The 14,094-nt window shown below is 49.8% G+C and overlaps 1 protein-coding gene across 1 annotated transcript in view; it reads left to right on the forward strand.

Annotated features, from left to right (window-relative positions):
* OTUD7B (OTU deubiquitinase 7B) overlaps positions 1-13,216 on the forward strand; it is a 62,226-nt gene extending 49,010 nt beyond the window's left edge. Inside the window, exons 8-11 of the mRNA XM_066609178.1 lie at positions 2,550-2,699; positions 4,517-4,634; positions 9,028-9,112; positions 11,533-13,216. Of these exons, the coding sequence (XP_066465275.1) occupies positions 2,550-2,699; positions 4,517-4,634; positions 9,028-9,112; positions 11,533-12,831 (1,652 nt within the window). The 3' untranslated portion in view covers positions 12,832-13,216. The remainder of the gene's footprint in view (positions 1-2,549; positions 2,700-4,516; positions 4,635-9,027; positions 9,113-11,532) is intronic.
* The last annotated feature ends 878 nt before the right edge of the window (positions 13,217-14,094 follow it).

A 14,094-nucleotide genomic window follows, 5' to 3' on the forward strand; every position in this document is an offset into this window, starting at 1 on the left:
TTATACTTGTAGCCTTATAAACCAAGATGGCGGCGAAGTAGCGAAACGTCTATTAGTGCAATGCAGGAATATAATGGGATCATACGGGCCATGAACCACGTGGACTTGTAGAGCCAGGTTATCGGACATGGAGGAGGAGGCAATAACTCGGGACGTAAATACGCAGCAGATGCCAAATGTAATTCGTTTTACCTAGTAGAAAAGGCTGTGACTGGAAAACCTCAGGCTCTCGGTCCTATAGATCAGGGGTCCCCAACTCCAGTCCTCAGGGACCCCCAACAGGGGGATCTCCTATGGTAAGAACACCTGTGGCAATGTCTGAGGACTGACAATAATTACATCACCTGTGCAACACTAAAGAAATCCTGAAAACATGACCTGTAGGGGGCGCTGAGGACTGGAGTAGGGGAACACTGCTATAGATGGTACAGTGCCGTGGTGTTGGGTGCCTCCGCCCTGGCATCTAATTGTAAAGCACCTTATGATACGACCACATGTGAGGTCCACCAGGCGGACGGAGATGCTCCGGTATGTGAAAGCTGCAGTGGTTTGCAAGTTGACTGTTAAAGGGGTTGTCCAGTTAGTGTATGACATCCTAGGTTCTCACCCATCCACTGGATAGATTGGTGGTGGTCCGACCACTGGGATCACCATCGATCCTGAGAATGGGGGACCTCTGTCTCCCCCATCTCACAGTGCAGGGTCCCTTCTCCCATTTCTGTAATGTAGGTGCAAATGGCTATTTTCGCCAGCCCTATTGAATAGAATGGAGCGAATGTGTGCATGCGCAGTGGCAGCTCCGTTCACATCAAAGGAGCAGGCAGAGATAGCTGAGCATACGCTCGGCTATGTCTGCACCACTTAGATGAATGGAGCCGCTGCTGCGCATGTCCGACCAGCACTAGGAAAATTGGAATAAGCAATCCTGCACTAAGAAATTGTTGGGGACGCGGGCCCATGTCCTTGGTATCAGTGCCGGTCCCATGCAGTCGGACTGATCTCTCCAGAGGATGGGTGAAGACTTACAATTCCGTAAACTAACCGGACAACCCCGTTAATGGCTGCAAAACACGACCGTTAACAGCTTAAATAGCCAATCCGTGGTAAAATCCGCCGCGGGGCGCTGCAACTGGAGCTCAAGGGATTGTCAGAGCTTAAAAAAAATTTAAGAGGTGGCCATCTGTCAAAATGACAAAAGAAACTAGACTCTCCTCTTCATCCCCCCCGGGGAAGAGTGTGCCGACTCCCTTAATGATCCCGGACTCAGGTGACTGCTGCATCCAATCAGAGGCCTCCGCTTCACTCCTGTTCTGGCATCAGCGCTCACATCCTGGGCGCCATGATGCCAGGAGTTCAGAGCTGTGATATTGCAGCATCTGATTGGCTGAAGTGCCATCAAAAGAGACCAGGGTCGTCACAGGAGACGGCGCACTCTCACCGGGGAAGAAGAGAGGCGACTATGGTTTTTGTTGTTTTGATGCATGGCCAACTGTTTAAAGTTTAATTTAAAACTCTGACATCTCCTTTAAGACCGAAAGTCCCGTTTCCTGAGTCGTCTTAACAATGGCTGTGCCTGAATAATATCATGTGTCCCATTGGCTGCCTCTTAAGTTTCCTCCGTGATGTCATGTTTACAGGCTGCTGCAGCCGGTGTGTAGAACATCACCAGCTGCTGCAGCCAATGACGGAGCTCGGTGCTTGACTGCTGAGTTCTCTCATTGGCTGCAGCAGCCGGTAATGATGTCTTGTACACAGTCTAACTGCAGCCTGTAAACAAACACCAATGTGGAGGACCGAGCAGTGTTGTGGGAGATGCAGGTAGCCAGAAGAGGTGGAGTAAACGTTGACTCCTGTGTTCTTGCAGGAGGAACAAAAAAAAAAAAAAAACTTTGACAACCCCTTTAATTCTCCTCTTCCACGGCTCCTTGTGTCTTCATGACATCAGAGATTTCTATGCTGCTCCACATATATACGAAGCAGGACGCTTTAATGGCTGCAGCAGCTGACCTCTTCCAGTATACATTACCTGTGTCGAAGACAAAAGTCAAAAACTGCTGACCTTACCACTAGAGGGCGCATCAGTATTTCAGTTTTAGTGCAGACCCGGTCGCTAACATACACTAAGACAGTCCAGAGACCTAAACCACATCTTTCCAGTCAGCAGCACATGGTGTGAGCGGCGCCGGGGGCTGAGCGCTTCTCTGGATGTGCAGAATGACCAGATGCATCAGCGTGTCCTCCTCCTGACAGGCGCTGCAGTGTCGTAGTGCCATCCGTACGCTTCCTTGCTGTATATAAGGGTACATTTTTGCAGCAAAGTAACTTTACAAATTGGTTTTAAATAAAAATGTCTTAGCGTTTTGTGTCTACAGCTCCAATGCAGCTCTGTGTTGCCATGGTTACAGACTGCAAACACTGCCTGATTCTGCAGTCTTTCCCTGACTACCCACTAAGACATGTTCAATAGATAGTAGGGATTATGGCTGCAGGATCAGAATGACACTTACCTTATATGTGTGGCACTTACCCGCTGCTCTGTGTACTTCCAGCATTTGCCCCAATACCATTTGGAGGAATCTACCTCCCCCTGGAGGTTCCACCTAACAAGTGCCACAGCTCTCCTCTTGTCCTGGCGTATGACCAAGCCCATTTCTCTGCCCTCGTGTCCATGGAACAGAATGACCAGAGCAAGGATCAAGGTACAGTCCGGGCTCAAACATTCAGCGATCACCTTGCGCTCGGAGCAGGGAATGCAGAAGACGCATCTAGCTGTTCTCTGCTCGGAGCGTCCGGCTGTTATACAGCCAGGTGCTCTGAGCGGAGGATGCAGAAGACAAGTGGGGTGGCCCTGCTTGTCTTCTGCATCCAGATGGTTCCTGTACGGAGTGCCCGGCTGTTAGAAGGCCGAGCGCTCCGAGCGGGGGGTAAAGAACGCAGCTGGACCGCTCTGTTCTTCATACCCAGCCTGCCATCAGGGAGCGGAATACAGCTGAAACAATAGTATCAGCTGCGTCCCGCTGTGAGTCTCTGATAACTGATCGCTGATCTAACGAAAACTACACGATGTCGGTGCAGATAGACACAAAGTATTGCTCAAAAGATGGCTTTGAGCGAAAATCATTGTGTCTAAATGGGCCTATAGAGACTCACCACTCGCATGCATTAAAAGAAAAGGTTCAGTGAAGAGCGATGACATTTAGTATGGCGCCACCTAGTGTTCAATGTGTATTGCAATGCGCACAGCCACCTCATGAGCCGAGTGTCCGTGTATCCGACAGCACGTGGGCGGGCGTCTGTGTGCTGCCCGCTGTAGGTTGAGTTGCACACAAGGGAGAAGGAAACTGGTGGTGATGTGGAGCAGGAGGAGTAAGGGTGCATGGGCTTTTGGGCGCTGACTTTGGAAAAATGACATTTTTCAGCAGTCCTCCTAAAATAGCACAAATCAGAAGCGATACTAAGGAGAAAAAGCAGAAAAAGGCGCTTCCTTTTTTTTGGGGGTGGAAAAAGTTCCGTTTGTTTAAAGGAGATGTCCCGCGCCGAAACGGGTTTTTTTTTTTTTTAAACCCCCCCCCCGTTCGGCGCGAGACAACCCCGATGCAGGGGTTAAAAAAACCACCCGCACAGCGCTTACCTGAATCCCGGCGGTCCGGTGACTTCAATACTTACCGCTGAAGATGGCCGCCGGGATCCTCTATCTTCGTGGACCGCAGCTCTTCTGTGCGGTCCACTGCCGATTCCAGCCTCCTGATTGGCTGGAATCGGCACGTGACGGGGCGGAGCTACACGGAGCCGCTCTCGGCTCCATAGAAGACTGCTGAAGACCCGGACTGCGCAAGCGCGGCTAATTTGGCCATCGGAGGCCAAAAATTAGTCGGCTCCATGGGAACGAGGACGCTAGCAACGGAGCAGGTAAGTAAAAAACTTTTTATAACTTCTGTATGGCTCATAATTAATGCACAATGTACATTACAAAGTGCATTATTATGGCCATACAGAAGTGTATAGACCCACTTGCTGCCTCGGGACATCTCCTTTAAAACAGCTAATTCTCATCTTCTGCTCCTAATCTGAAGCTCATTTGTAGGAAACTCCTCTAATAGTTGAATCACTAAATTGGCTCCGCTGGGAGAGATTCTTCTCCTGTGTGCTGGCTGCTCGCAAATGGCTGGATTGTTAATTCCTCCTTAAGACGAGACGCGCCAGAAGAGGGAGTCGCTGTAGTTGGATCTGACGAATGTGACTTACCATCATCCCCTATGCTGGGCTAAATCCTGAAGACGCCATCTAATGACTCTTCTTGCCCCGTCTTCAGGTGCCCCTGTGTAGAGCGGTGTCTTCTGTTCTAGTGCCCAGTGGTAATGTCACCCCAGTGGTAATGCCACCGCTGCAGTTCTGTCTGACTTTTGGGATTTGTAACCGTTAGTAAATGTCCCAAAAGAAGCTTCCTTTAAGGAGCTGACACGTCCTCTGCTATGGTGAACTTGCATGTCTGACTCTCCCTCCTCTCCGCACGCAGCGCCCTTCATCCCCCTGACGGACTCCCAGCACAAGTTACTACCCGTGCACTTCGCTGTCGATCCTGGCAAAGACTGGGAGTGGGGCAAGAACGACTCTGATAACGTCCGCCTGGCAAGGTAAGCCTAATGACCACGGGTACACTATACATCCTAGTGACCGCACCGTCTGAAGAAGGGGTTAAGCCTCCTAACATGTAACCAAGGGGTAATCCTGAGGAGCAAGCGGGTTCATACCTGTGGGACTGCACAATGAGGGGCAAACCTCCCACTCATCCTCAGGTCATCCTGGATGACCACCCTTATATGTGCTGCCTACTGCATTACTCCCCCACCCGATCAGTAGAAGAGAGCAAAGCAATGGGTCACGTGGGCACTGCCCCTCAATTCACATGGGGCATTAGGAATGGCTGGAGGTGGCAGTGGTCAGACATTTTATCGCTGTGCTATGGGGGAGGGGATGAATGCTGTTAGTGCTGAAACCCCTTTAATTAACAGATTAATACAATTTAAAGTGACCCAATGGTTTTGGAACAAAATGTTATCCTGGGACTGGAGGGGAAGGTTATATCACCTCCTCTTCATGTGCGTATATTATCCCTTGCCATCCCCCCATAATCGGATCGTAAGGTGCCATTCAGTTGCCATGGCAATCAGGGGTAAAAAAAAAACTTTCCCATATTAATAATGAAAAAGCAAAAAAACATTAAGTGTCGCTGCATCCATAATACAAGAAGAAATCTATACACAGCCATAGAATCGTGGCCCCCGGCCCCAAGACAATCTAATAAAAAGCAATCAAAAAGTCATAAGTGCCCCAGAATGGTACCAAGAGAAACTACAGCTCGTCCCGCCAAGAACGAACCCTCAGAGGGCGATAAATAAGAGGAAGTGGGGAGCAAAAACTGAAGAAAAAGGGAAAAAAGGCTGCATTATTAACCCTTCTCAATCCAGTGTCTGACCTCGTCCAGCGTGATGTTTCCCTGCACAGCTCCCATGTTGGGCGAGGTCCGGCATCGGCTTCTGTCACATCGGAGCTCTGTTCTGCATGGTGTTGTATGTGGTATAGGATGCCTCTGGTACAGAGACATGAATAGTCTGCTTCTATAAGGTATATCCGTATACATATACTACAGGATTACTAATATTATTCCAGAAGTCACATTTAATAAAACAAAATTGCTAATAGAAATGACCCGATGTGGCGATTTTATGTGTTTTTGTTACGTAATCCCAAGGAATCCACAACGTGCTTTCCCACCCAAAATAAATAGGAGCTGGGAGTGTGCGGGCGGAGGGGAAATTGGGTTAGAAAGGGTTAAGGGGTTAAGAAGCTGTGTCCCTAATTGCTGGTAGCCCTGTGAACGTTCCTCATCCTGTGCCCCAATAAAGCTGTAGAGATCTGACTGTGCTGCTATATTGTGGTGGCGGGCCTGCAGACCCCCGGTCTGGACCCGGCGCCCTCTCCTGGCCACACGTTATGTCATCTTATCACAGCTATAAATGTTTCATTAGCTGCTCCTGCGCGGCTGTAATGTAATCTGCGAGTCTCCTCCATCCACCGCAGACCGTTATTTCATGCAGAGACTGGCTGCAACGTTGGGCGCTCGCCGAGTGGGTCACGCGGGAGTAGATCACTGGCGCTTTAGGGGTGTAGAAACCGAACATGAGACGTAGGCAGATCCCACCACAGAACCTCGTGGCACAGTTAGATGACCAGTCATGACCTGCTGGCCCCGTGGTCACGCGATATAGTAGGTATAACACCACCCCATGTGGTGTTGGAGCGCCACCTTCTTGGCTTGGGGCTAGTTGGGTGCTAGGTCACTGCCCTCTGGTGGCTGGTGTGAACCGTGAGGTTTGGGGCTCATTTGGAAGGTATTTATCTGTGCGACTTGTCTTTAATGACTCGTTTTGGTTTGTGGATCCCCTGTTAGGTGTGTATTGTGGTTCTGTGCAGTGTTGAGATCTTCAGGGTCTTCCTCTTAGAGCCGTGGTCCCCAACCAGTGGCTGTGGCTTGCTATGGGAGTCCTGAGTTCTGACCACATCACTGACACTTGACATCATTGCAGCCCTGTCCTATTGTTGGCTGGTAGCAACGTGACTGACGGCATCACGTCCGGATGTGATGCAGAAGGGCCCCGCTGCAGTCCTTGGTTGTGCAATACGTGTTGTACCCCGAGTCGCCGTGTAGGCCTAGCCTAAACGGTTGTCTCCTCCATCTAATGAAAATCACATGACCCCTTCCCAGCATGCAAAGCAGATGTATGGCACATGTCTGTGTACGGGCAAGCTCTGGAGCCAAGCCCTTTCGATACACAGTGGGTGCTGGCCATCTTTGACAGCTGACACCCGCCCACAACAGCTGGAGATAACCGTGATTGCTAACTTCCTAAATGGCCCCGCGATGAGATTGGGAGGTGCAATTCAGATGTCGTTGCAGCCTTGGGCCTTCTGAAGCCCCCCAGGACCCCCATGAGTGGGTGTTGTCTTAATAGAAGGCTCGTCAGAATACAGTACAATGCAGTACTATAGTACTGCAGTATACTGTCTATGAAATCAGGTGATTGCAAGTTCAAGTCCTCTCTGCAAACTTTAAAAAAAATGAACACTATTTTTCATATTTTATTACTTTAAAAAATACTACAAGTTAAATAAAATCGCCCTTTTCCAGTAATTACACCAAAAAAACCATAATCGGTACTTCCGCATCCATAAAGTCCCTTTTATTGAAAGATCACATTAACCCCTTAAGGACACGGCCTATTTTGGCGTTGAGGACCAAGCGATTTTTTTTTTTTTTTTTTTTCCACCTCCATTTTTCAAAAGCCATAACTTTTTTATTTTTCTGTCGACGCGGCCGTGTAAGGGCTTGTTTTTTGCGTGGCGAACTGTAGTTTTTATCGGTGCCACTTTTGGGTACATAGACTATATCGTAACATATTTTTTTTTTTTTTTTTTTATAACAGGGAGAGAAAACGCATCAATTCTGCCAAAGATTTCTTTTTCTTTTTTTTACAGCGTTAATCATGCAGCATAAATGACACACTAAATTTTTTCTGCGGGTCGGTACGGTTACAACAATACCAAAATTGTTTTTGGTTTTTTTTTTAGGTTTTTACACTTTTTTGCAATAAAACCCCCCTTTTTTTGGAAATCTTTTTTTTTTTCTCTATAGCTCCATTCAAAGTCCTGTAACTTTTTTATTTTTCTATGTACGGAGCTCTTTAAGGGCTTATTTTTTGCGAGACGAGCTGTAGTTTTTACTGGTACTATTTTGGGGAATGTACGGCTTTTTTGATCACTTTTATTGCATTTTTTTTGTGAGGCAAAATGCTAAAAATTAGCATTTTGCCTCTGTTTTTTAGCGTTTTCTTTTACACTTTTTGTCGTACAAAATAAAAAGCGTGTTCAACTTTTTGTACACGTCGTTACGGACGCGTCAATACCCAATATCTGGGGTTTTCATTTTTTTTCCTTTTTTTTATGCTAATATTAGAAAAAGCATATAAAAAGGGTTTTTTAATATTTTTTTTTAAATTTTTCTTTTCTTTTTTTTTACACTTTTCTTTTCTTTTTTTTACACTATTTGAGTCCCTCTGAGGGACTTACATCACTGTACCGATGATCGCTGTCATAAGGCATGGCAGAGCTACTGCTCTGCCATGCCTTATCGCTTGTACAGTGATTATAGGCACAGGCAATACAGGACGCCAGTGTCTGGCGTCCTGTTGCCATGGTGACAGGCCGGGCTCTCGCGATGACATCTGTGAACTCTTTCCCTGCCGCGATCTACTTAGATCGTGTCAGGGAAGGGGTTAACAGCGGGGCGCGCATCCCCCCCCCCCCCCCTGCTGTTGCAGCGGGACGCTGGCTGTGACTGACAGCCGGCTCCCGCTGCAGGCTGTCGCGGGATCATATGTGATCCCGCGCTATCCCCAGGACGTACCGGTACGTCCTGGAGCGGGAAGGGGTTAATAATGCCAAGATTGCATTTTTTTTAAATCACCCCAACCACGAGAAAAATGTGAATAAAAAGCGGTCAAAAAGTTGTATGTTCCCCAAAATGGTGTCAATAAAAACTACGGCTCACCTTGCAAAAAATGAGCGTCACCAATGGAGCAATAAAGTAAAAATCTATGAAGGTCAAACGATGACGGGGGGAAAGCAATATTACTAAACTATGTAAGTTAATTAATGTAAATGTCGTCCTTCTGACCCGAAGAATAAAAATGAATTGTCATTTTTTTTTCCTGCACCGTAAACGCTGTGACCGCCCCCTGCTGGTGGTGTAAGCTGCTGAGCCCCATCGATGTGATATTAATGGCTTATTCTAAGAATAAGCCAACTTTTAATATTGCGCCCCCTGCAGACTGGAAGCTTCTTCCCAGCTGCTGCACCTAGCAGGGGGAGGAGCTAACGGGGCGGTGTGCCCTGCGGCCACCTCTGCCCATAGAGAAGCGCTGGTATAATGTATAAACCTGTATGTATAACCTGCTGTCTTCTTTCTAGTGTCACGTTATCGTTGGAGGCCAAGTTGAACCTGCTGCACAGTTACATGACGGTCACCTGGCTTTCCCTACCGTGTGAGATGCAGGTCAGTGAGCGGGCGTAGTGACTCCATTAAAGGGGCACGGTCATTCTAAAATGTCCACGAAGTTCTGTGTTAACATCCGCATCCTTGCTGTGGGTGGTGGGGGGGGGGGGGGGGGGGGGGTAAGATCTCCATACTGTACATATAGGGGATGGAAGAAACAGTGTAGGCGTATTTAACTCTTTAAGCTCTATGCGCACACGTGAGATTTCCTTCCAAGTTCGTCTCAGAAGCAGAGAGAACTTGCAGGGATATCTCACCCGTGTGACTACCGCCTCAAGAGCCAAACACGTCTGCACTATTTTTCCCCGTAGCTGTCCGCTTCAGAGATTGAACGATCGGGTTCATGCGCTCAGGGTGTCCATGTGCGATCGGATGTGGGTTGTGCCTAAGAATACAGCTGCTCACCGTGATTGGCTGGTGGATTTGCAGAATATGATCAGGTCCGCCTGACCCCCAATCTTTGGCAAAAATACCTGGAAAATCCGCTTCCCCAAAATACATGCAGAACAGTGGTGGTACCTCTTCATTGAACGTGGCTCAGTGGTTAGCATTGTTGCCTTGCAGTGCTTTGGTCCTAGCTAATCTGGTGAGTGATTATTGCAATAATTGAGTCATGATTGACCGACCTGACTTTAAAATAATTGTGTCTCGGGTTCTCTAATTTGACCTCCTTGAACAGTAGTGGTGTCTCAGGGGTTGGTACCGATGCTTTGCGGCGCCGGGGTCCCACGGGTTGGTACTGATGCTTTGCGGCGCCGGGGTCCCACGGGTTGGTACTGATGCTTTGCGGCGCCGGGGTCCCACGGGGTTGGTACTAATGCTTTGCGGCGCTCGCGTCCCAGGGGTTGGTACTGATGCTTTGCAGCGCTCGGGTCCCAGGGGTTGGTACTGATGCTTTGTTGCGCTGGGGTCCCAGGGGTTGGTACCGATGCTTTGTTGCGCTGGGGTCCCAGGGGTTGGTACCGATGCTTTGCGGCGCTGGGGTCCCAGGGGTTGGTACCGATGCTTTGCGGCGCTGGCGTCCCAGGGGTTGCTGCCGATGCTTTGCGGCGCTGGCGTCCCAGGGGTTGCTGCCGATGCTTTGCGGCGCTGGCGTCCCAGGGGTCGGTGCCGATGCTTTGCGGCGCTGGCGTCCCAGGGGTCGGTGCCGATGCGTTGCGGCGCTGGCGTCCCAGGGGTTGGTGCCGATGCTTTGCGGCGCTGGCGTCCCAGGGGTTGGTGCCGATGCTTTGCGGCGCTGGCGTCCCAGGGGTTGGTGCCGATGCTTTGCGGCGCTGGCGTCCCAGGGATTGGTGCCGATGCTTTGCGGCGCTGGCGTCCCAGGGGTTGGTGCCGATGCTTTGCGGCGCTGGCGTCCCAGGGGTTGGTGCCGATGCTTTGCGGCGCTGGCGTCCCAGGGGTTGGTGCCGATGCTTTGCGGCGTTGGTGCCGATGCTTTGCGGCGCTGGCGTCCCAGGGGTCGGTGCCGATGCTTTGCGGCGCTGGCGTCCCAGGGGTCGGTGCCGATGCTTTGCGGCGCTGGCGTCCCAGGGGTCGGTGCCGATGCTTTGCGGCGCTGGCGTCCCAGGGGTCGGTGCCGATGCTTTGCGGCGCTGGCGTCCCAGGGGTCGGTGCCGATGCTTTGCAGGGCTGGGATCAGAAGTTTAAATCCCCATCAAGGTTAGGTTCAAACCTGGAACTCCAGCACTGCAAGGCAGCAGCGCCGCACCAACACTCCGTCCTTTTTCTCAATGCAGAAAGCCAAAATTTTGTCAATTTTTGCTGAAAATGTGATTGAGATGATGCAATCCGATTAGGTAAAAAATGGCCTAAATTTTATAGACCGGCCCATTACGATGAACACTAGTCCTAGAGTCAAGTCTCATAAAGGACAACATCTGCATGGACTTTCGAAAACTCCATGCAGATCTTGTCCTTGGTCAGATTTGAACCCAGGACTCACCACTAACCACTGAGCCACAGTCATTGAAGAACTACCATGAGTGGCTGTATGCCGTGATTAATTAGCGAGCCCAATTTTTACTTCCATTGACTTTAATAGGAATTGGGATCGGGTTGTCACGATTTTTTATTTTTTTTTTGAAAAACAGTCTGACTCGTCACTACCCAAGAATCTGGGACACAACTCGCTGTGTGAACAGAAAGATCGAGCTTGGCACAAATTATTGTAGAATCAGGCTGTGTTGCTGCTGCAGATTTCACCCTTTGCAGTCTAGCCCATCTCAGTATGTAATCAGATCTCTACCACATGGATCAGGGGGCATCGCCACAATACCTTCTCCACATCATTGATGATGTCTGCTCAGGCGGTGATCCCCAGGGAGGTCGTTTCACCTCCAGCGTTGGAATATGATGTAGAATATTATATAGTTGGTCTGGAAGTTGCAACCAAGTTCTGATATCTTTCTGTATATTCCCAGGCCCCCCTCGCCCAGCCGGAGTCTCCAACGGCATCCGCCGGTGACGATGCCAGGTCCGCCGCAGAGTCCGGAGAGTCTGACAAAGAGTCTGTTTGCAGCAGCTCAGCAAGCAATGGAGGCAGCAAAAGCGGGAAAGAGAAAGACAAGGAGAAAGAGAAGTCGAAGAAGGAGAAGGACAAGGAGAAAGACAAGAAGCGAGCCGACTCCGTGGCCAACAAGCTGGGCAGCTTCGGGAAGAGCTTGGGCAGCAAGCTGAAGAAAAACATGGGTGGTTTAATGCACAGCAAGAGCGGGAAGTCTGCCATGAGCAACGGCCAAGGAGACACGCTGGAGAAGAAGAAGAAAGGGTCCTTGAAGGGCCGAAAAGGCAGCAAAGAGGATTCTTCACAAGGCGACCTCTCCACCTCTTCCGAGAAGTCCTCCGTCAAGTCGTCGACGGACAAGGCCCAGGGAGATCCTTACAAGTACAGTCAGGATGTCAAACTAAGTCTGAGCATCTTGCGGGCGGCCATGCAAGGGGAACGCAAGTTTATCTTCGCCTGCCTCTTAAAAACCAGCGACCGTCAGCCTTACCAGAAGCAGATGATCCAGAGGTATCTGGCGGACGCCCAGGAGAGGTTCATAGCGGAGCAGAAGCAGCGGGAGGCCGAGAAAAAGACTCTAATGAACTGCGGAACGGCTAAAAGACTGGAGCAAGACATGCTGCAGTCTAAAGCCGATGAGCTGCTCCCGCTACCAACCTATGCCCAAGTGACTACTAACTACGGGCTGCAGGGCTTGGAGTACAGCGCTGGCATGAAAGCAGCGCTACCCTCCAGCTACTCCGGTGGCTTTACTATTCCCCGACCTTCCATCGTCAACACGTCGGACGGTTCCCATGCGCACAGCTACCAGGACAGTAGGCGCCAGGTAGCGGGTGGCTCTTGCAATAATCTGCCCTCCTATGCCACTCTCCCCCGGCACTGCATGCAGACCCGGCCGCATCCTTACCAGTCCAGCCCTCCGCCGCACATGGGAAGGCTGTCCCCCTCAGAGTCGGATCTTCCCCCAGGCTATCCCCCCGAGGGCGAACAGACTGTTTGCATCGTGCACAGCAACGGCTACCAGGAATACACAGACCCCAACTCCCTGTCCAGCGGCAAGGCGCGGACGCACTACAACGTCCAGCAGACCAAGTGTAAGCAAACGCACTGCAATTTTTACGGACATCCTGAGACGGGCAACTACTGTTCGTGCTGTTACAAAGAGGAACTGCGGCGGAAGGAGCGGGAAAAACAGGCTTTAATACACCGCTTCTGAGGGGCTCTGAAATCCGCAGTGTTCCAGTAGGGGGCAGCATTGGGGAGGATGCAATATGTTTCTACGGACTTTTCATTTGTGTTTTATGGTTGTTTTTGAACTCTGAAAAAAAAAAAAAAAAAAGGTGCGTGACCGCGTCTAGACGGCGTGTAAAATGACGAGGATCGCACCGCTTTAGTTCCGAAATTTAGAATTTAAAGGTTTTCAGGCGAAAAAAGAAAAAAAAGAAAAACAACAAAAAAAAAAACTAATTCTAATGCAAATTTGGTAATTTTGTAAGTGATAACATATTTTAACAACTTTTGCCTCTTTTAGCACTTTAGGTCGTTTCTCCTCCCCGTTCTTTTACTTTACGACTCTCATTCTTGGTTTATGGGGGGGGGGGGGGGGGGGGGGGGGGCGGCATTAACCCCTCATGTGCTGGAAGGGCTCCCAGGGCTCCACGTCCGCTGAGTATTGGGCGACCTTCTCCAATAAACCCATCGCAGTTGCCGCATCGTCATCGCTTTGTGGTCGGCTCGTTTATTTCGTTTTTCTTTTCCAAATATCGGCGCCAGTTTTTTAAATATTTTTGTCGTTTGCGATCGGCGTAACGCTGGGGCTTTCTCGCTGCGTTCAATACCATCCCCAATTCTGCTGCATGTGAACGCACCCTTAAAGGGCTTTTCTGGGGCTAGATTGCTCTATCCTCCGGGATCAAGTCAGAGGGAAGCCAATACCCGGCACCCCCGCCGCTCAGCTGTTGGTAACGCAGTACCTGGTATTGCAGCTCAATCCATTCACTTGAACAGGACGGAGCTGCTCTTAGGCCCGTGGGGTCTTGTTCACCGGTTGCAATGCTTGCTCAAACACGTTGGCCTTGTCGAGTCACTGACTGGCGGGGCGGCGTTCTTAGAACAGGTTTACTATTGCAAATTAGTTTGTTTTTTAGTTCTGCAACACATTTGCTTTCTCTTTCAGACACTTTTTTGTGTGTAGAAGAAAAGGGCGAGACCTAAGTGTGACATTGTACGCCACAACTGATGGATGGCATGAAGATAGATTCCTCATTCAGCAGAGTCAGTGGGACAAATCCGGTGCATTTAAAGACTATGGGGAGATATATTAAAGGGATTGTCCAGTTGTAAAATATTGATGGCCTATCAACAAGTTAAGTTATGGATAGCAGATTGGCCTCCTGAGACCCCCTCTGATCACTCGTTCTTCAAGCTGATTGCTGCAGGAAGCAGACAGCTCTGTTCCCACTGCAGTGGCCAGGTTTGG

This window comes from Eleutherodactylus coqui, chromosome 6 (assembly GCF_035609145.1).
Source record: "Eleutherodactylus coqui strain aEleCoq1 chromosome 6, aEleCoq1.hap1, whole genome shotgun sequence".
NCBI lineage: Eukaryota > Metazoa > Chordata > Amphibia > Anura > Eleutherodactylidae > Eleutherodactylus > Eleutherodactylus coqui.